General features: G+C 52.2%; 1 protein-coding gene across 8 annotated transcripts; it reads right to left on the reverse strand.

Moving 5' to 3' along the window:
* Nucleotides 1–412: 412 nt before the first annotated feature.
* AQP7 (aquaporin 7) lies at nt 413–19,815 on the reverse strand. 8 transcript variants are annotated; one of them, XM_008998331.6, is made up of 9 exons: nt 19,600–19,815; nt 19,329–19,435; nt 18,192–18,242; nt 11,958–12,075; nt 4,544–4,667; nt 3,979–4,116; nt 3,653–3,771; nt 3,227–3,444; nt 413–2,866 (listed from the first exon to the last, which is right to left on the reverse strand). In XM_008998331.6, exons 3-9 carry the CDS (start codon nt 18,215–18,217, stop codon nt 2,581–2,583), a joined length of 1,029 nt encoding a protein of 342 aa, XP_008996579.1. In that variant the 5' UTR covers nt 18,218–18,242; nt 19,329–19,435; nt 19,600–19,815; the 3' UTR covers nt 413–2,580. The 8 variants fall into 8 exon arrangements, with proteins under 8 accessions (XP_008996579.1, XP_078226822.1, XP_008996591.1 ...); XM_078370696.1 differs by having other exon boundaries at nt 11,958–12,309; XM_008998343.6 differs by lacking the exon at nt 19,329–19,435 and having other exon boundaries at nt 11,971–12,075.
* Nucleotides 19,816–21,686: the final 1,871 nt, after the last annotated feature.

Consider the following 21,686-nt stretch of genomic DNA (forward strand, 5'->3'; position numbering starts at 1 on the left):
CCCAGGCTGGTCTGGAACTCCTGACTGCAGGTGATCCACCCGCCTCAGCTTCCCAAAGTGCTGGGATTACAGGCGTGAGCCACCACACCCAGCTACTGTATTACTTTTTATGCCTCTAGAATTTTGTGTGTTGCAGTTGTCAGTTGAGCCTTAATTTTCGCTATTGTAGAGGATTCTTTTATTTGCAGTTGCACAGCAGTATATGTATCTGTCCCCTGTGGATGGACATCTGGGTTGTGTCCAGTGTCTCTTGACCACCCTACCTTGTGCCATGCTCCCTGACCCTCCTGTCATTATTCCACACTCTAGCTACATCCACAAAGCCATGACTTCGTGAATCCCTGTCTTCAACTTCTGAGCTCCAGACTATACAAGGCATAACTGTGTTTATTGAGCCAGAAATGAATCAATATTTTACATGTGGTAGCGCATTTAATATTCACAGCAATACAAATGTTAGGTAATATTCTTATCGCCATTTTACAATTGAGAAGAAGGCCAAGGCCCGGAAGGCTTGAATATTTGCTCAAGATCACACACCTTTTCCCACGTCCCCTTCCAAGTCCCATCAGCAACTCAAACTCAGCACATCCATGATGTAACCTATCATCTTCCTCCAAACCATTTCCTCACTTGTGCCCTACTCTCAGTGGGGACATCTCCAATCCCCAGACTCAAGTTGGAAACTGGAGGCCATCTCTGACTCCTCCCTCTCCCTCCCTCACCCACTCCATCCAAACAGAGCCCAAGTCTGGCACATTGTACCTCTTGGGTATTGATCAATCCTGTCTCTCGTCTTCATGCCCACAGTGCTGACCCATTAGGTGCCCAGCTGCTGCTCTTGGGTCATTGCTTCCCACCACTCTCTTTGCAGGCCCATCTCCACCATTTCCAGCATCCTACACACTGCAGCTCAAGTGCACTTTCTTTTTATTTTTTTTGCTTTTTTCCTTCAAGGCTATTGCAAAACAAGTGCACTTTCTAAACCTCACCGTGTCCCCCACCTCCAGAAGGAAGCCCAGTCTCCTCTGCCCATCACCTCAAACTGTAAAGTGCAGCTCTCAGCCCCAGAAAGGACACCCCCCACCACATCCTGCTCTGTCTCCTCCTCTGGAAAGCCTCCTGGCCTTGGCCCAGAGGCTGGATGTGAGCTCCCCCAACCTGAACCCCACAGCCTCCAGGCCTCCCACTCTGCACTCCCTTTCTTCCTCATAATTACCTGTCCCCCATTAAACTGCAACCATCAAAGGCAGAGCCCAGTGCATCCACTGGGCATCCCCAGTGTCCAGATAGGGCCTGCACACAGTAGGTGCACAATGATTGTTGAAAGGCAAATGTATAGCAATGACAGGAACCATGAGTGATGCTGCCTTCTGAGCCCCAGGCAACAGAGTGATTCTTACCTGACCCCAGGCTCAGCGGATCCTGGCCCCCTACCCCGACCCGACCTCTGCACCTGCTCCCTATGAGGCTTCTTCCTGTGTCTTCATGTGTTTGAAGGATTTCCCTCTTTGCATTTTCCTTACAACTGTGGGATTCCTTCATGTAGGAGCACTCTGGCACCAGGAAGAAGAAAGAGGAGTCCAACCCCTTACCAGCCTTCAATCTATAGCATGCCTTCTCAAGTGAATTAAAACTGATTCTTTTTTTTTGAGACAGAATTTCGCTCCTGTGGCCCAGGCTGGAGTGCAATGGCTCGGTCTCGGTTCACCGCAACCTCCGCCTCTCCAGTTCAAGCAATTCTCTTGTCTCAGCCTCCCGAGTGGCTGGGATTACAGACGCCCACTACCATGCCTGGGTAATTTTTTGTATTTTTAGTAGAGATGGGATTTCACCATCTTGGCCAGGCTGGTCTCAAACTTCTGACCTAAGGTGATCCACTTGCATCAGCCTCCCAAAGCGCTGGGATTACAGGCGTGAGCCCAGCCTAAAACTGATTCTTAAAAGGGGAGGTGAAAAAAAAATCTTACTCTTTTTTATGTATAAAGTACAGAACATATACAGTACATAAACAGATATATAGTATATCTGTGGTATTAAAATTTCATGTGATTAAGAAAAAAAATATCTAAAAGGCTACTGGGGAAGGCGCTAATGGAAAAAAAAGGCTAAGAAATTCTGATCTACATTCTTGGGCCTTGCCTTGTCTGGTCCAAGAACTGGCCAGAACTCTGGGAAGGGAAGAACCAGGGGAGAGTCGAGTTCAATCTCAGGATCCCCTCAAAGTATCTCCAAAGCTGGTCCTCCATCAGCCAGCCAGCTATGGTTCTTTCCCCAAAACCGCCCTTCCTTCCCCCATGCCTGAAAATCCCTTTCTGTTTCTGTCATTCTTTCATCTCACCCTGTTCCTACTGAGGGCACAGGTCAGCTCTTCCCCGCTCTCTCCCCGGGGCATCCCAGTTCCCAGGGTGTGAAAGACTCAAGGTGCCTCACCCCTACACCTTGGGCTAAAGCATAGCCCTAGAGCTCCTGGAAGAACCCAGGAGGGGAGCCCAACCACAGGTCCCCAGGAAGTGGGGTTCTGCTGTGGGATAAGGCTTGCTTTATTGGGGTGGGGGTGGGATCACAAAGACTCTCTACTTAGAAGTGTTCTTGGGCCATGGATTCCTGTAAGGTGGGGGCCAGGCGGACTGAAGGTCTGTTGTCAGGGCTCACGGAGACAGGGGTGAGGGGAGAGGCCACAGATGCATGAGGTTCCATCTTGGTCGATACGGTTATCCTGTGATCTTCATACGTCACAGGGTCCTCCAATTTTGGGGGTTCCCGTGGGATGGTGGAGCCAATGAAGACCACATAGATGATGCCACCTAGATAGGCACCCAGAGGTGGTGCCACCACTGGCACCCACCACCAGTTCTCCCCATCGCTGCAGGCAAGAGGCAGAGGCCTGCTGAGGGGGGCTGATGTCCAGGACAGCACCCTCATCCACCTCAGGCCAAGACAGTATAAGCAGAGGAGTCATCCCCAGGATACCCCACGAGACACTTCAGCCCAGGGCCCTGGTTGGCCTCAGCTCGATTCAGGGACAGGGCTGACACTCAGTGCAGGTGCAGGATCTGTATCCGTACTGGTCTGGGGAAATGTTGGGACTCACTCCTGCTCCCCAGGCCACCACAGGGCTCTGCAGGACCCTCCTATGCTGCCCCTCACATCCCCCCCATACCTCCTCAACATGCAGGGGACCCACAGAAAAACTTGAAAGAATGGGCCTAGGCAGGGGCCGTACCTGAAGACCTGTTTGCCCCAGCCAGCAATGAAGGTGAAGATACGGGGGGGCAGGTCCCGGGATGGGTTGATGGCATATCCTGTGTTCATGCCAAGGGACATCCCAATGGTGACCACGAGTATGCCTATCACCAGCGCCTGTGTTCCCGGCAGTGCTGGGTTGTTCTCCTGGTCCGTGATGGCAAAGAGACACAGCTGGAGCATCCCGGTCAGCCACACCTGAGGAGCAGATGCTGTGGCAGCTCACCAGGGCCCCTCCCCAAGCCACAGTGCCTCAGCAGTGCCCCAGTCCAAGCCCACTAGCAGAGACACATCTCTGTACAATCTCCATCCAGAGTTCTTGTCCTGTCTATCAGGAAGAGCTCCCTGCTGGCTCCATCCTGAGGGGTGGAGGGCAGGGGGAGGGTACTCATCCTGGACCACTGACCTCATTCAGGAAGCCCCGCCACAATGTCATGTAATCAGGAAGGTAGGTGGCAAAAATGCCAGCTGTCGCTACAGGACCGGTCACCATCAGCTGTCCACCCGAAAAGTGGAGAATGGCCGCTGCGGAGACACAAACTGTCATGTGAACCTGCCCCCAGTGAAGCCCCACGGGGTCCCAGAAATGAGGTTATAGGTTAGAGGGTGGAGGCGCTCCAAGGCTTTTTTCTCCCAGCTATTTTTTACAAACCAGGACACTAAGGTCCGATCTGCCCTAATTTCAGAGGAGGCAACTGAGGCCAGAGGCGGGCACCCAGGCAGTGCACTCACTGTAGAAGAGGGTGTGGATGGTGGCAGCCGCCAGAAAGGAGCCGAGGCACTGACCCAGCACATAGACCGGAAACTTCCTCCAGGGCAGGCGGCCCAGCGCGCAGTTAGCAAAGGTCACAGCTGCATTCATGTGGGCCCCTGAGGGCAGGACCAAGTGTGTCAGGGAGTGAGAGCAAAACAAACAACAATGACGACTGTACTGAGAACAGCAATGGCTGGTGTGCACAGAGAGCGTGCTCCTGACAGCTCTCTCATTGACCCTCACAACGACCCCATGGGGCCAGAGCCACAGCCTTCCTGTCACTGTTAAGGAGACTGAGGAACAGAGAAGGCAATGACTTGCCTAAGATGACCCAGCCAGTGAAAATGACAGGTCACGGGGGCCCAGGAAGAATCTGTGGCAGACACATCCTAGACGAGGGGTTGGGAGGAGACCTCCTCCCTCCTGGTGGCCAGATGGAGAGGCACTGGCTGTGCCGGAGAAGGGGCTGGCTGGGGCGGACAGGAAAGAGCCTGTGGGGGACAGCTGGCCTTGCCCAGTCCAGCAGGGCCTGGGATTACTCACCAGAGATGTTGCCTGCCATATGCACTCCCATGGTGACACCGAAGCCAAAAGCCAAGTTGACAGCAAGGTAGCTCCCATGTTTTTTACTTAGAACCATATGGGCCACGGAACCAAGGCCAAACACCTACAAGGGAGGGCCACTAAGGGGGCTGCCTGCCCCAGAGCCCCAACCTCAGACGAGGGCTCAGAGCCCAGTTCTAGCTCCTCACCCCCATGCCCTGGGCCTTCCTGCCATTGCCGGCAAAGACCTTCTGCAATGCCCTCTTTTTCCAGAGCCTTCCCTCCTCACCACCTCCTCTCTTTGCCCCCGCTGAGGCCTCTCAGATCTGAGCCCCTGAGAGCTGGGTGGAGCAGCAGAGTCAGAGGCTCTTAGACACACATCCAAGCACCTCAGCCCCAGGCCCACCTGAAGTTTGGGGGTGAGGCAGGGCTGTGAGAAGGGGATGGCTGGCATGGATGGCACGCCATCAGAGTTCCTCACACTTAAGGCCTGCCTGAAGGAAGTTTCTTCACGGGACCTCCAAATCCGTCCATTCCTGCATGTGCACACATGTACGCACACACACATGCACACACACACACCCTCCATCCCACCCCCTGCAAGGCTGGAGCAGTGGGGTCCTATCTCTCCTGCCCTCAGCTTCATTTCCACAGACCTCAGGTGGCTCTCCCAAGCCGCTGCTTCTTGCCCATCCTCACAGCTCCTCAGATGATGTCGCCTTCACAGGGGGAAGGAGCCAAACTTCAGGCCCATTAGCCTCAGTCTAGAGCCACTGTCCCCTTCAGCCCTGCCTCCTGTGCCATCCTCTCCCTCTGAAGAGGCCTCCATTTCCCCTGTACCTTCCATCCTCCCACTAACTGGCTCCCACAGACTGGAGTCTCATCCTTCCCAGCAAACCGTCCTGCCCCTGCCCAGCCTCCCTCTCCAGCTGTGGGCTCCTGGTCTCCCTGTCCCTGCTTCAGTCAGACTGCAGGAGAGAACACACTGGCCAGCTGCTTCACCCCTTCCCTCACGCCCCCTTCTCAATCTGGCTTTCACTTCCACATATCACAGACACTGAAGCTCTCTCCAAAGGCCCCCACAACCTCCTGATTTTCCAAAGGTCTCTTCCAGCATGGTCTTGCCAGGTCCACAACTTCAGCTATGTCTGATGGACCAAAATTCCCGTAATCTCCACTGGGGAGCCAGATTCCTATCTCCAAATCACCACTGGAACTTTCCTGGTGTTCCACGGGCATCTCAGGCTCTGTTGAAAGTTCACCATCTCTGGATCACCAGAAGTCAGGAGTTCAAGATCAGCCTGGCCAACATGGTGAAACCCCATCTCTACTAAAAATACAAAATTAGCCAGCCGTGATGGCAGGCACCTGTAATCCCAGCTACTCAGGAGGCTGAGGCAGAAGAATCACTTGAACCCAGGAGGCAGAGGCTGCAGTGAGCTGAGATCGCACCTTTGCACTCCAGCCTGGGTGACTGAGGGAGCCTCTGTCTCAAAAAAAAGAAAGTGCCGGGCACGGTGGCTCACGCCTGTAATCCCAGCACTTTGGGAGGCCGAGGCGGGTGGATCACGAGGTCAAGAGATTGAGACCATCCTGGTCAACATAGTGAAACCCCGTCTCTACTAAAAATACAAAAAATTAGCTGGGCATGGTGGTGCGCACCTGTAATCCCAGCTACTTGGGAGGATGAGGCAGGAGAATTGCTTGAACCCAGGAGGTGGAGGTTGCAGTGAGCCGAGATCGTGCCATTGCACTCCAGTCTGGGTAACAACAGCGAAACTCCGTCTCAAGAAAAAAAAAGAAAGAAAGAAAAAGAAAATTCGCCATCTCGCAGCACACCTGCTCCTCACTCTATGTTCCCCATCCCAATTGGCAGAGCCAGAAACTCCAGCGTTGCAAATGGGAGTTTCCTCACCAACCTCCCTAACACCACATCAGCTCTGCTCACATTCTCCCCGAACCTCACCCAGCCTCTTCCTTGTAGCCAGAGTGACCTTCCTAACAAAAACCCTATTAGGTCTTCCCCATGCTCACTCACTGGCTCCCCTCTACTTCTAGGATAAAGTCCAAACTCAGTAGGCCACCATCTAAGACCCTTCATAATTTCATCCTTTCTGCCTGTTTCATATCTACCCCAATATTCTTTGTATTAGGCAATAGTTTTACTACTACATAATAATAACCATTTATTGAGCACTGACTACATGCCAGTGAGTTATACTGACCATCTCCTTTAACTCTGACACCTATCTTATGAGTTAGGTGCTATTTTATTCTCCCCCACTTGACAGACAGTAACCTGAAGCTTAGAGAACTTCAATGGCTTGTCCAAAGTCACACAGCCTGTACCTGGTGAGCCAGGATTAAATCCAGGCACTTACCTATGCCAGATGGCCTCAAACCAAACAACTGCACTGCTCCAGGCACGCCTTGCTTTCTAGTGCTTCTGTTTTATTTGTTTGATTTTTGAGACAAGGTTTCGCTCTATTACCTAGGCTGGATGGAGTGCAGTGCCATGATCAGGGCTCATCACAGCCTCCATCTCCTGGGCAGAAGTGATCCTCTCACTTCAGCCTCCCTAGTAGTTGGGACTATGGTCATGTACTATGGCACCCAGCTAAATTTTTTTTTTTTTTGAGACAGAGTCTCATTCTGTCACTTAAGCTGGGGTGCAGTGGTGTGATCTCGGCTCACTGCAACCTCCACCTCCTGCCTGGGTGACAGAGTGAGACTCTGTCTCAAAAAAAAAAAACAAAAAAACACTGGATGAGCGAGTGAACCCCACATGATTTCCTGTGTCAGGGTTGCCAACTGGCATCCCATGCCATAATTCATCAGCACGCAGGTTTTGTTTGGATCACTTGGTTTTGCAGAACAGGAGTTTCTATCTGTCTTGAAAATAAGAAGCTCAGGCAACATGGCCTGCATTCCGCCCTCCATGGCAACAGTCAGCTGGCATGGCGGCAGCTCCAGCCTTGCACAGATTGGCACTCTGCAGCCAGCCAAAGTCCCTCCCACCCTGAGTTGTGGCTCTCTTGGCCCCGTAGCATGTGATCTGCAACCCTTGCCCCCTGGCTCACATGTATGGCAGGTTTTCAGGGCCCGGATGGTTCCAGCCCCACCTCTCCCTGGTCAGTGATTATGGCCCATCCAAGTCTCCCCAACAGCCAGGAGGCCAGCTTCAAGGGCAACGCCCTTGGAAGCTGCAATGTGAATCTGTCCACTTCCCTCATCCTGGCTGCAATAAATGGGGGCCAACGTCACACTAGCTTTTCTGGCAAAACCTTCACCCTGGTGACTCACAGAGATTCCTATTAAAGCCCCCACTTCTTGGCACAGCTTGGCAACTAAAAATAACGACAATACAATGTCCCATATAGGCTTACACCTCACAAAGTTATTTTACAAGTGTTATTGTCTTCAATCCTCACAGCAAATCTGCACAGTAAGAATTTTTCTCCCACTCTATAGATGGGGAAACTGAGGCCCAGAGAGGAGTATTGAACTACCTGAAAGTGATTACCTTACCCCCATCTGGGGGAGCATTAACAAGCCAGAGTCTTTATTTTTATTTTTTTGAGACGGAGTTTTGCTCTTGTTACCCAGGCTGGAGTGCAATGGCGCAATCTCGGCTCACCGCAACCTCTGCCTCCTGGGTTCAAGCATTTCTCTTGCCTCAACCTCCCGAGTAGCTGGGACTACAGGCGCACGCCACCATTCCTAGCTAATTTTTCCTATTTCTAGTAGAGACGGGGTTTCACCATGTTGACCAGGATGGTTTCTTGACCTTGTGATCCACCCACCTCGGCCTTCCAAAGTGCTGGGATTACAGGCGTGAGCCACCGCGCCCGGCAAGCCAGAGTCTTTAAAAGCCAGCTATATTTAAGCTAAAGGACAGAGCATAGAGGTTAAGGGTCAAGAATGTGATATTAGGCCAGGTACAGTGACTCATGCTGTAATCTCAACACTTTGCAAAGCTGAGGTGGGAGGATCACTTGAGGTCAGGACTTCAAGACCAGCCTTGGCAACGTGATAAAATCTCGTCTCTCCTAAAAATATAAAAATTGGGCTAGGCGTGATGGCTCACGCCAATAATCCCAGCACTTTGGGAGGCCAAGGAGGGCAGATTACCTGAGGTTAGGAGTTCAAGACCTGACTGGCAAACATGGTGAAACCCTGCCTCTAGTAAAAGTAAAAACTTAGCCGGGCATGGTGGTGGGTGCCTATAATCCCAGCTACCTAGGAGGCTGAGGCAGGAGAATTGCTTGAACGTGGAAGGCAGAGGTTACAGTGAGCTGAGATTGTGCCATTGCACTCCAGCCTGGGCAACAGAGCAAGACTGCGTCTCAAAAAAAAAAAAAAAAAAAATGGCTGGGCATGGTGGCATGCAACTGTAATTCCAGCTACTCTGGAGGCTGAGGCACAAGAATCGCTTAAACCCAGGAGGTGGAGGTTGCAGTGACCCGAGATTACACCACTGCACTCCAGCCTGGGTGACAGAGCGAGACTCCAACTCAAAAAAAAGACTATAATATTAGACTGGACTGGATTTAATCTTGACTTAAAGTGTGACCTTGGGCAAGAGGCTTAGTCTCATGGAGACTCAGTTTTCCCATCTGTGAAACTGGGATGATAGTACCTACTTCACAGGATTTGGGAAGATGCAACATGTAAGGGGCTTAGCATCACAGTGCCCAGGATGCATTAGGTGCTCAATAAAAATCTCAATAAAGGCCAGGCGCAGTGGCTCACGCCTATAATCCCAGCACTTTGGGAGGCCGAGACGGGTGGATCATGAGGTCAAGAGATTGAGACCATCTGGTAAACATGGTGAAACCCCGTCTCTACTAAAAATTCAAAAATTAGCTGGGCATGGTGGTGCACGCCTGTAGTGCCAGCTACTCGGGAGGCTGAGGCAGGAGAATTGCTTGAACCCAGGAGATGGAAGGTGCGGTGAGCCGAGATCACACCATTGCACTCCAGCCTGGGTAACAAGAGTGAAATTCCGTCTCAAAAAAAAAAAAAAAACTCAATAAAAGGAAGAGAAACATAGATGTGGGCAGGTATCAAGGATGTGGGTGGTGCCTGCTTTTCCTAACAGCTCTGGAAGAACACACCCTCCTGCCTCCCAGGATCCAAGGTTTAACAGCCCTCATGGGGCTGGAATGTCTTGTCGTAAGTGAATTACTTTGCCCTGGATTAAGGAGGGACAGGATCCAACTGCTGTCCTCACAGCTCAGGAGCCAAAGCAGGTGGGGAGGTAAGAGAGGAGCAGGGGAGGGCCAGATACAGAGAGGAGAGAGCAGCTGAGAGCACCTGTCCTAATAACGAGGGATCAACATCTGTGTACCACATGTATACTTGTGCTGGCACTTGACCTTCTTCACACAAGTCCTCCAGCTTTATGTTAGTGTTCCTGTTGACCAATAAGGGAGCTAGAGTTGTGGGCCAGGTGCGGTGTCTCATGCCAGTAATCCTAGCACTTTGGGAGGCCGATGTGGGCAGGTGACCTGAGTTCAGGAGTTTGAGACCAGCCTGGCCAAAATGATGAAACCCCATATCTACTAAAAATACAAAAATTAGCTGAGCACAGTGGCACATGCCTGTAGTCCCAGCTACTCAGGAGGCTGAGGCAGAATTGCTTGAACCTGGGAGGCGGAGGTTGCAGTGAGCGAAGATCATTCCATTGCACTCCAGCCTGGGCAACAAGAGCAAAACTCCGTCTCAAAAAACAAAAAAAAGCCCTTGTCAAGGTTACCAGCAACCTCCACGTTGCCAAACCCTGGGGCCTCTTGCTAGTGCTCACCTTGCATGGACCATCTGCAGCTGCCCACACCACTGACGGCTTCTTTCTGGTGGAACCACTACCCCCTTTATCACGCAGTCCCTTCTGGTTCTCCTCCCACCCCTCTGACTGTTTCTTCTCAGGCTCCTTTGCGCGCACCTCTTCATTCCTCAGGGCTCTGTCCTCAAACCATCTTTTTCTCTTTCTGTGCACTCTCTCTGGAGAATGTTGACAACCACCACCTGTGTTCTGATGAATTTCAACTCTTTCCTTCCAGACCAAGCTTCTCCTGAGCTCCAGCCCCTGCCTGTGTTCAGCTATCTCCTGGATTTCTCCACGAGCATCTCAAGCCATGGGCATCTTGCCTGCTCACATCCAAACCAGCCTCACCTCTCGCCCTGGGCTGGCCCGGTGCTCCAGAACAACAGCTCATCGGCGCTTTGCCCACATCTTCCGCTGGCAGAGTCTCGATTCCATCTTCCACAGCCCTCAAACACACACTTTCTTCTCCAACCCCAGACCAGCCACCACCCTCTTTCTTTTTTCTTTCTTTTTTTTTTTTTTTTTTTGAGACTGAGTTTTGCTTTTGTTGCCCAGGCTGGAGTGCAATGGCGCGATCTCGGCTCACCGAAACCTCCGCCTCCTGGGTTCAGGCAATTCTCCTGCCTCAGCCTCCTGAGTAGCTGGGATTACAGGCACGCACCACCATGCCCAGCTAATTTTTTGTATTTTTAGTAGAGACGGGGTTTCACCATGTTGACCAGGATGGTCTCGATCTCTTGACCTGGTGATCCACCCTCCTCGGCCTCCCAAAGTGCTGGGATTACAGGCGTGAGCCACTGCGCCCCGCCTACCCTCTTTCTGTCCCAGATCAACAACAGCCTCTTAACTGGTTCCCTCTCGCCAGCCTTGCCTGTCCTGCTTATGCTCCACACTGCACCCAAAATTACCATTAACATCCAAATCTGATCATGTCACTACTCCCCTGCTTGCCAGCCTTCAGCATCACCCCATTGCCCTCTGGATTCATTTTCAGAGCCTGACAGTCAAGGTCTTCAATCTCTCTCTCTTTTTTTTATTGAGATGGAGTTTCACTCCTGTCGCCCAGGCTGGAGTGCAGTGGCACGATCTCTGCTCACTGCAACCTCTGCCTCTCAGGTTCAAGAGATTCTCCTGCCTCAGTCTCCCAAGTAGTTGGGATTACAGGTGTGTGACACCATGCCCAGCTAATTTTTGTATTTTTAGTAGAGACGGGGTTTCACCATGTTGGCTAGGAACTCCCAACCTCAGGTGATCCGCTCACCTTAGCCTCCCAAAGTGCTGAGATTACAGGTGTGAGCCACCACATCCGGCCCTCTTCAATCTCTTTACCCTGGGTTTCCCTTCTCCCTACTTCCAGCCGTGCCCCAGATACCCCAGCACATGGTTTCATTTGACCCCCACATATTATGATCCCTTTCTGTCCAAAAAGACTTGATGAGAAAGGCCTCCTCCTTACTTTCCTTTGCTGCTTCCCCAGGCTCCCAGCTCAGAGGCAAGGAATACACAATGTGACTGGGTCAGCATGGGGAGGGGGCCATGGATGGCCCTGGCCAAGCCCCACCCACTTCACACTGCCCACCCACTCACCATCATGACATACGTGCTCATGAACTCGGCCAGGAACTCTCGCACCAACTTCTTCTGCAGTATTTGCTGTATCCTTGTTATCCCGGACCAGGAAACCATTTTGGAGCTGCGGGTGGACCTGAGAAAGCAGCCCGAGCCCACGGACAGAAAGAAGACTCCAGTGTCTGCCTGCTGCCCATCGGCTCTTCAGCTCACAGCTGAGTTAATAGGTAACCCAGCAGCCTTGCACACATACCTCCTCTTGCCCAGGGCAGCCGGGACAACTGGAATCAGAGACCTTGAGAGCCATGGGGACATGGAGAGGAACTGGGGTAGATGGCCAGGCCATACCCCTTCTTCCTTCTAGCTGGACCTGGGCCAGTAAAAATGGCACACCAGTGAGGCCACTTTGCAGAGGGGCCCGTGGGGGGCTGAAAGTGCAATCCGTGGTGCCAACAAGCCTCTGAGAAAAAGCAGGGTGGGAGACAGCAAGCTTGGAAGTAGACCTCAGTTGTCTATGTCCGTCAGTCTGTCCGTCTGTCTGCTTGCCTATCTGCTGGAGCCAGGGCTTTTGGGTCACAGGCCAGGTGAGGGCAACAGTGAGGCACTCTACAAACAGCATGAGGTATGGAAAAGTCTGCTGCTGAGCTTTATAAACAGCACTGAGCACTGAAACATGCTCCGGGTTCTGTCAAAGACGAAGGTGTCAGCAAAATGCACCAGGCTCTGCAACCAGGTCAATGCAATCAGAGGTGTGTGAGAGAGCGAGTGAATGAATAAATGAATGAATGAATGAATGAACAGGAGGGAAGGAGGGAGAAAAGGAAGGACTGGATCTCACTTCCTGGTGTATCTTCAGTGCCTAGCACAATGCCAGGTACACAGTAGATGTGCAATAAATATTTGTTGAATGCGTGAGAACTGGGGAATCTGCCTTACTCTCAACTAGATCTTCAGAGCTTCCCAAAGTGCCTGGCACTTGATATATATTTAGTTAACAAGTGGATGGTTAGATGGACAGGTAGATGAAACAGTAATAGGTCCCAAATCTTTGTATAAGGGGAGGTATAGGACTAGAGTTTGAGGAAGGTGGGGTGTGGGGCTGGAAAATAAAGAGAAAGAAATGGGGCCAGGCATGGTGGCTCATGCCTGTAATCCCAGCACATTGGGAAACTGAGACGGGTGGATCACCTGAGGTTGGGAGTTCCAGACCAGCCTGACCAACATAATGAAACCTCGTCTCTACTGAAAAATACAAAATTAGCCAGCATGGTGGTGCATGCCTGTAATCCCAGCTATTTTGGAGGCTGAGACAGGAGAATCAGTTGAACCTGTGATGTGGAGGTTGTGGTGAGCCAAGATCTCACCATTGCACTCCAGGCTGGGCAACAAAAGCTAAACTCCATCTCAAAAAAAAGGAAGAACAGGGACAGATACCTCTAGGTGTGGCCTTAGTGCTTGTTTAGACTAGTCACTCTGCTATCTCACTATCTGGATGCCCGGAAGCCAACACCAGCCCCTCAACTCCTCTGGCCAGCCCATCCTTGCACATCATTTACTGCCTTGGCTGCAGGCCTTTGCACATGCCATTCCTATGCCCAGCCTCCGGGAGGCTCCTTTACCCTGCCAGCCTTCTTTTCTTGACCTAAATTTCCCTTCCTCTGGGAGAGCCTCCTGCCTCCTACCCACTCCTCTGGACCATTCACTTCCTCCACATGCCCATGGTGCCCACTCTTTCAGCTGTGGCAGTGCTCATCACACTGCACAGTAATTGCTTAAGTAGGCCAGGCACAGTGGCTCACGCCTGTTACCCCGGCATTTAGGGAGGCTGAGGCAGGCTGATCGCTTGAGACGAGGAGTTCAAGACCAGCCTGGGCAAAACGACAAAACCTCATCTCTATAAAAAAATTAAAAAATGAGTCAGGCGTGGTGGTGCATGCTTGTTTCCAGCTACTGGGGAGGCTGAGGTGAGAAGATTGCTTGAGCCCAGAAGGTGGAGTTTGCAGTGAGCTGAGATCATACCACTGTACTCCAGCCTGGGTGACAGAGTGAGACCCTGTCTCCAAAAAAAAAAAAAAAAAAAAAAGGCTTAATTTATTAACTGCTTTTCTTCCCAAACCAGTTTCCTCACTGCATTGCCTGAACATAGTAGTCATGGTAGATTCAATACATCTTTGGTTCATTGCTGGTTGTTGTCTGTTGTGTGTCGACAAGGAAGGAGCCAGGCTTCCAGGATTCTCTTGGTGTTCTTGGCTTCCTGCTCTGTCCACCTCTCCCCTACTTCTATGGCACCTTTCCAGGACTGTCTTTGGGCTGCTGCTTGCATTGGCAGGGTCTCTTTTTCAGGGCTGAGGGGGCTGGTCATGGAGTAAGGAGACCCCCCTGTATGATGCTGCATGGGAGCTGGAGTTGGAGGGGGCCCAGTGGATTATCCATGCAACTCTGCATTCCCCTCCATCTACTCATCCCTGGGTTTGTTTCTCTGGGGTAAGGAATAGGGCAAGGACTGAAATGGGTGAGCTATAAACAGAGGATCTCAGCTGAGAAGTGGAAGATGTTTCATTCCATGCCTGAACATCTCTCACTTCCTCTGCTTACTTTTTGCTGCTATGAGGCCAGGAGGATTTAGGAGCCCCAAGGAGAGCTGCTGATCTCCCTAGCAGGGTGAGGTGACCATCCATGGGCCCCCACCCAGCTCCAGCTCCCATGCTGGAGGTAACCACAGAAGAGGGGAAAGAAGTGGACAGAGCAGAAAGCCAACAACATCAAGAGAATCCTGGAAGCCTGGCTCCTTCCTCATCACCACCCAGCAGGCAAGGCACAGTAGCAACAGATAACCACTGACCAACCTAATGAACCCAAGATGTCTTAAATCTGTTATGCAAAAATGTTCAGGCAGTGCAGTAAAGGACATTGGTAGGATCCCAGCCCTTGGGGAGAAAAGCAATTAATTAAGCAATTACTATGCAGTGTGATGAGCATTGCCACAGTTGAAAGAATGGGCACCATGGGGCATGTGGAGGAAGTGAATGGCCTGGGGCGAGGTAGGAGGCTCTCCTAGAGAAAGGGAAATTTAGGTCAAGAAAAGAAGGCTGGCCAGGTAAAGGGGCCTCCGGGGAGGCGGGGATCATTCTGGGCATAGGAATGGCATATGAAAGGCCTGCAGTCAAGGTAATATTCAATGTACAGGAATGGGCTGGCCTCAGAGGAGTGGAGGTGGCATGAGATGGGCAGAGAGGGGCCAGGGCCAGATGGCAGAAGGCCTCCTGCCCATATTAGGAAGTCTGAAGTCTACCAGCAGGCCGTGGGCCAAGTGGAGGATTTCAGCAGGAGAGCTACCTCCCCTGTGGAGGCCAGGATGAAGGAAGTGGAGTGGAGGCAGGGTGAGCATCAGCTTCTCCACAGATGGATGGAGAGGGGGTGGCAGCCTGAGCCATGGAGATGGCAGTGCCAATGGCCACAAGAGCACAGTCAAGCTGACAGGCTTGGCATTCGGTTAGAGAGGGAAGGGAGTGGGGTGGCTCAGCGATGCCCTCAGGTCCTGGTAGGGCAGCAGAATGACAAGCATGGGAACCAGCTTCAGGCGAATGAACGAGGAGGCTCCTTCTGGGCATGTTGAGGGTGAGGAGCCCACAAGAAACCTGGGGGGGATGGCCAGTGAGGAGGCAGCTGGTCGTGTGGTCTCACTTAGAGAAACATTTGGAGGTCAGCAAATCACAGATGGTCATCTGAGCCATGGGCAAGATGAGAGAGCTCAAAGAAAAGGCACAGACTAAGAAGAGGAGCCCAAGAAAGCCGGCCCACAAAGCAAGGAACTCGCAGCCAACCAGAGCCTAAGTAAGCTGCTAACCAGGAACTAAATGCTCACAACTCTCTAACGCTTGTTATTTTCTTTCCTTCTCTCTCTCTCTCTCTTTTTTTTTTTTTGTTTTGTTTTGAGACGGAGTTTCGCTCTTGTTACCCAGGCTGGAGTGCAATAGCGCAATCTCGGCTCACCACAACCTCTGCCTCCTGGGTTCAGGCAATTCTGCCTCAGCCTCCTGAGTAGCTGGGATTACAGGCACGCGCCACCATGCCCAGCTAATTTTTTGTATTTTTAGTAGAGACTGGTTTTCACCCTGTTGACCAGGATGGTCTTGATCTCTTGACCTTGTGATCCATCCGCCTCGGCCTCCCAAAGTGCTGGGATTACAGGCATGAGCCACCAGTCCCGGCCTCCTTCTCTCTCTTTTTTTGAGTGTCGCCCAGGCTGGAACGCCGTGGCACAGTCACAACTCACTGCAGCCTAGACTTCCCGGGCGATCCTCCCACCTCAGCTTCAGATTCAAGGGATCCTCCCACCTCAGCTTCCCAAGTAGCTGGGACTACAGGAGCATGCCACCATTCCTGGCTATTTTTTTCTATTTTTTGTAGACATGGGGTTTTGCCATGATGCCCTGGCTGGTCCCAAACTCCTGGACTCAAGCAATCCTCCTGCCTCAGCCTCCCAAAGTGCTGGGATTATAGGTGTGAACCACCACGCCTGGTGGCTTACTAACCCTATGACTAATCTATCAACTTAACTAACTGATTCTCCTGTTAACCAGCTATTAACCCATTTAATTATCTAATCAATCGGTCAACTATCAACTATCTAACCACAAGCCAACAATTTAACCTGCTAACCAACATCTCTTCATTCAACAAACATTTGTTGGCCAGGCATGGTGGCTCACACCTGTAATCCCACCACTTTGGGAGGCCAAGGCAAGTGGATCAAGACCAGCCTGGCCAACAAGGCGAAACCCCATTTCTACTAAAAATAAAATTAGCCAGCATGGTGGCAGGCACCTACAATCCCAGCTAGAGGGGCTGAGACATGAGAATTGCTTAAACTCAGAAAGCAGAAGTTGCAGTGAACCGAGATCACACCACCTGCACTCCAGTCTGGGCAACAGAGGAAGACTCTGTCTCAAAAAAAAAAAAAAGTGTTGAGCATCTACTTATGAGTTAAGTACCAGGAATACAAAGTTAAAACCCACTCTCCACCCTTAGGTCACTCCATTTAATGGAAGAGATGGGTAATGGCAACACCACTAGAGAGAAGAAGCTTGGGACTGGGGGACCTCAGGGGAGGCATGGGAGGTGGGAACTGAAGGGTGTTTTGAAAATGGGCAGGTGGTGGCCTAACGTGGCTATGGGCGAGTAGGGTAGTGGTAGAAAGAATGGTGGAAGGTAGCCAGATGTGGTGGCTCGGGCCTGTAATCCCAGCCCTTTGGGAGGCTGAGGCAAGTGGATCACCTGATCACTCAAGAACAGCCTGGCCAATATGGCGAAACCTCATCTCTACTAAAAATACAAAAAAAAAAAATTAGCTGGACATGGTGGCGTGTGCCTGTAATCCCAGCTACTCGGGAGGCTGAGGCAGGAGAATTGCCTGAACCCAGGAGGCAGAGGTTGCGGTGAGCCGAGATTGCGCCATTACACTCCAGCCTGGGAAACAAGAGCAAAACTCTGTCTCAAAAAAAAAAAAAAAAAAGGTAGTGCGAGGTGGCTCACACCCGTAATCCCAGCACTTTGGGAGGCTGAGGTGGGTGGATCACCTGAGGTCAGGAGTTCGTGACCAGTCTGACCAACAAGGTGAAACCCTGTCTCTACTAAAAAAACAAAAATTAGCTGGGTGTGGTGGCAGGTGCCTGTAGTCCCAGCTACTTGGGAGGCTGCTTGAACCCGAGAGGTGGAGATTGCAGTGGGCCAAGATCGAGCCACTGCACTCCAGCCTGGGCAATGGAGCAAGATTTAATCTCAAAAAAACAAAAAAAAGAAGAAAGAAAAGAAACTCAGTGTGGCTGAAGGAAGGAGAGCAGGGCCTAGAATGGGGAGGCCAGAGAGGTAACAACGACTAGATAGGCAGGGCCTTGGCCATTGCAAGGACTGGTTCTTGTTCACCCCAAAGATAGCTGAGCCTGAGAGGGTGAGAGGTGCTGAGTTCAGTTCAGCTGAAGGCCACCTGCATGCCTTGACCCTCATCCAAGTCTTTCTGAGCCTCCCCTCACCTCAGGACCCAGCCCAGGCTTGGCTGCACCACAGGGATGTGAGAGACGGTGGAAGACGTTCTTCTTCTGGAACCGCATAGGCTAGTGGGTGGGTGGGGAGGAGGAGGTCGAGGGGGAACAGCTGCCTCAAGGGAGAGGCTGAGGAGGGGCAAGGAGGACACTGAGGTGTGCTAGGTGGAGGACAGGGGGCTGGAGTTGGGGAACAGGGTGATGTACTTACCGCCTGTGCTTGGATGCGTGAATCATGTTTTGTCTGGCAGATTTGTAGATGCTGTGAAGCCAGAGAAAGGTCACTAGGGCTGAAGACACAGTACGTGACCCTACACTTTCATCAGACCTCAGCCCACAGGGGAGAAGCCTCGGGGCAGCTCCTGCCAGTGCCACTCCCTTAACCCAGCCTAGCAGCAGAAAGGGAGGAGCAGTGCTCAGCCAATGAGGAGATGCCCTGGACCCCCAGTCACCCATGCTGGCCACAGGACCAACCCCAGGCCAGACCCTCCAGCAGTCTTCCTCATCTTCCCTGTCTGCAACCTGGCTTTGGACTGTGGTGACACCCTCAGCCTCTGCTTAGTGGCTCCAGCCTCTCATATTTGCATGCTATACATTTAGTCTAACCTCAAGCCCTCTTGCTGCTAAAGTGTGACTGTCCAGGACCTGCGCGCACACACACACACACACACACACACACACACACACGATGAACACACAGGATTAGGCCCTGAAAACTCGTTTCACCTGTGCACCTCACCTAAAAATTCCTATTTGTATGCTGGGCACAGTGGCTCACCCCTGTAATCACGGCACTTTGGGAGGCTGAGGCAGGCGGATCACCTGAGGTCAAGAGTTCGAGACCAGCCTGACCAACATGGAGAAATCCTGTCTCTACAAAAACTTAGCCAGGCATGCTGGCACACTCCTGCAATCCCAGCTACTCCAGAGGCTGAAGCAGGAGAATCGCTTAAACCTGGGAGTCGGAGGTTGTAGTGAGCCGGGATCATACCATTGCACTCCAGCCTGGCCAACAAGAGTGAAATTCTGCCTCAAAAGAAAAAATTTCCCTTTGTGCTCCTATCTTTCTCTCTGACAGCAGGAAGGTAGCCCCAAATCCCCTCACACTATCTGTCCTCATTCTCTAGCCCAGTTCCCTCTAGCTGCAGCATGAACTCACATCCCCAGCCCCGACTGCAGAAATCCTCCAGCCCCACAGGAGGGGACTTCGTGGAAGGAATGACTCTAGCAAGCCGGCAGCTGACCCATCTCTGGCCTGCACCCCTCCCGCTGTGGTCCAGTGCCAATGGTCTTCAGCTCTCTCCTCACCCCACCCCATACTCTGCTGACAGCCTAACGCAGCACATACCTGCCATCTCTGCCCCACTGCTGGTCCTCCCAACAGCCAAATTACAGGTAAGGAAACTGAGGCCAAGAGAAAGGGTCTGTGTGCTTGTGTCACACAGCAACACAGGACTGCAACAGAACAAGAATGCCAGGCCTTTCACTCCCAGCGGGGGTTCCTTCCCCTGACAGTCCCACAGTCCCCTCCTCCCTGTATGGTACCAAGGGAGTGTCCCTTCCAGGTCTGGATACTGAGAAGGCTGGCCCAACCCCACCCTGCCTGGAGCCCCACTCACTCTGCTGAAATATCTTCTGATTCTCAGCCTCTGCCTTGGGGGCTTCTTAGTTAAAGTGCGTCTGATCTTGTTCCTCCATGACCGTCCCTGGCTCAGCTTCCACCCTCAGCTGGGGCTTGGCTGTCCCTGTGTCCCCAGTCCAGAGCCCGCCTCTCAGCCCTCCCAGGGCGGCCTCGAGCGCTGCTCCTGCTCCTCCAGGGGAGAGGTCAGTAAGGCAGGGGTTTGGCTGGTGCCGCTTGAGACAAGTCCAGATACACTGCCCAAAATAGCATCCCTCTTCCTGCCAGCGGTGCCATGGAAACTGAGTTCTGAAGCAGCCTTTGTGAAGTCAGAGGTGGAGCTCCAAGTGGGCACTCTGGGACTTAAGGACTGTCCTCCAAGCCGATGTGCAGCCTCGTGGAGATTCACTCGGGGTGGCTGGCAAAATATTAGGGAAAGCTACAGATTAAGTCTCAAACCTTTTGGAAGGTCAAAAGATTTTATTGGGACAGGTTGAAGGCAGCCAGTCCATTACCTTAGGGAAGAGATAGGGACGATAAGAGGCTTTCCTTTAAGTCTGTTTAGCCCACATCCCTTTGTCTCTACTGTAACTCTGTACTCATGTAAACTTTGTGCTGGATAACCCTCTCAGGGGGAGATCAAAGGGGAATTACCCGTTCATAGTGTTTGCTCTGGGCCCAGAACCTAAAGCTTTTATCATTCATAAAACCACTCTTTTAGCCATGCTAATTATCCACCAGTGTGTTGGTAGAAGCTCTGTTATGAAATCTTTTACTGAATAAAGATGTGGATGTGCAGGGAGTCTTGGCCAATTGGCTGCATCTTACCCTCTGAAAGCAGCGACAATCATCCCTAGCCCACTTGACTCACTGAACCAGGTGTGAGAGTGATTCATTCCTCAGTCGTTGAGTCAGCGTCCACAGGACAGACCTCTGCAGGTGGTGATCGACGTCTGGCAGCCTGACTCTGGGACTGAAGCCTGAGGAAGCCCTCCAGGACCCCCACCGTCGGGGAGACTGCAGAGGCCTCTGAGTCCCCAGCGATGGGGAGAGCTTCGTAGAATGGGACTGCAGGTAGAAGTGTTGGAGATCAACAGCCAAGGGGAGGGGAGGGAAGGGGCCCTGGGCCAGTTCTCAGGGAGCCCCCATTCTGAAGGGGGAAAGGGAGACTCAGGCCCAGTTCTCAGGGGCCCCTGGTTTGAGAGGAAGGAGGACACACCAGCAGAGAAACACTAGTCTCAGAAAAGAGGTAGAAGCCCAGGCCAAGTCCTCTGAGGGCCTGTAGTCTGAGGAGCGGGAGGTGGGGGGAACCTAGACCCTGTCCTCGGGAAAACCCCTCCCTTAGGAAAGGCCACCAAGGCCCCGGTGAAGGAGCCAGAGCTGGTCCAGGGTGTGGGGCTCGGCCTCAGCAGCCTGGGAGCTCCGGGACCGAGGTGGGCTCAGGAGATAGCCTGGGGACCAGCGGCAGTCCAAGAGGACTTTTGGGGCAAAGACCTGACTGGGCCTCAAACAATAGGCAGGCAGTTTGGACTTTCAGCAGGTGACCCAGTGCTGACACACAAGGGAGGGGTTTTGGGTCTGCAGACTCTAAGGACACTTGCTACGTAGCATGCTGGACGGTGGGTAAGTCCTAGGAACTTCTGGGGCCCGGCTCCATTGGTGGGAGAGGGCAGAGGATTTAGTTGTCCAAAGCCCAGGTCTGGGATTGGAACTGTCCTGTAGAGGGTGCCAAAGACTGAGCCAGGTCGGGAACCTGCATAGCCCCAGTCCCCACCCCACACACACCCTCCCACCCCTTCCAGCTTTTTCTGCAGGGAGAGGAAGGGGCCACCTGCAGCTGCAGGCCTTCCTAGTCAGAAGCCCTCCATAAGGCACTAACTACCCTCTGCAGATTCTTTTTCTTGCTTTTAATTTTTTTTTTTTGAGACAGAGTCTTGCTCTGTTGCCCAGGCTGGAGTGCAGTGGCTCAGTCTTGGTTCATGGCAACCTCCGCCTCTCAGGTTCAAGTGATTCTCCTGCCTCAGCCTCCCGAGTAGCTGGGATTACAAGCATGCACCAACAAGCCCAGCTAATTCTTTTGTATTTTTA

Source organism: Callithrix jacchus, chromosome 1, assembly GCF_049354715.1.
Source record: "Callithrix jacchus isolate 240 chromosome 1, calJac240_pri, whole genome shotgun sequence".
NCBI lineage: Eukaryota > Metazoa > Chordata > Mammalia > Primates > Cebidae > Callithrix > Callithrix jacchus.

What these genes read in the sequence shown, in the direction of transcription:
- AQP7 (XM_002743016.8), bottom strand. Translation starts at nt 18,217, where the DNA reads ATGATTCACGCATCCAAGCACAGGCG. An exon ending in CACGCATCCAAGCACAGGCG is followed by an intron (nt 12,076 to 18,191) that starts GTAAGTACATCA and finishes CTGCTTTCTCAG; the next exon opens with GTCCACCCGCAGCTCCAAAA. An exon ending in CATCCACACCCTCTTCTACA is followed by an intron (nt 3,772 to 3,978) that starts GTGAGTGCACTG and finishes GTGTCTCCGCAG; the next exon opens with CGGCCATTCTCCACTTTTCG.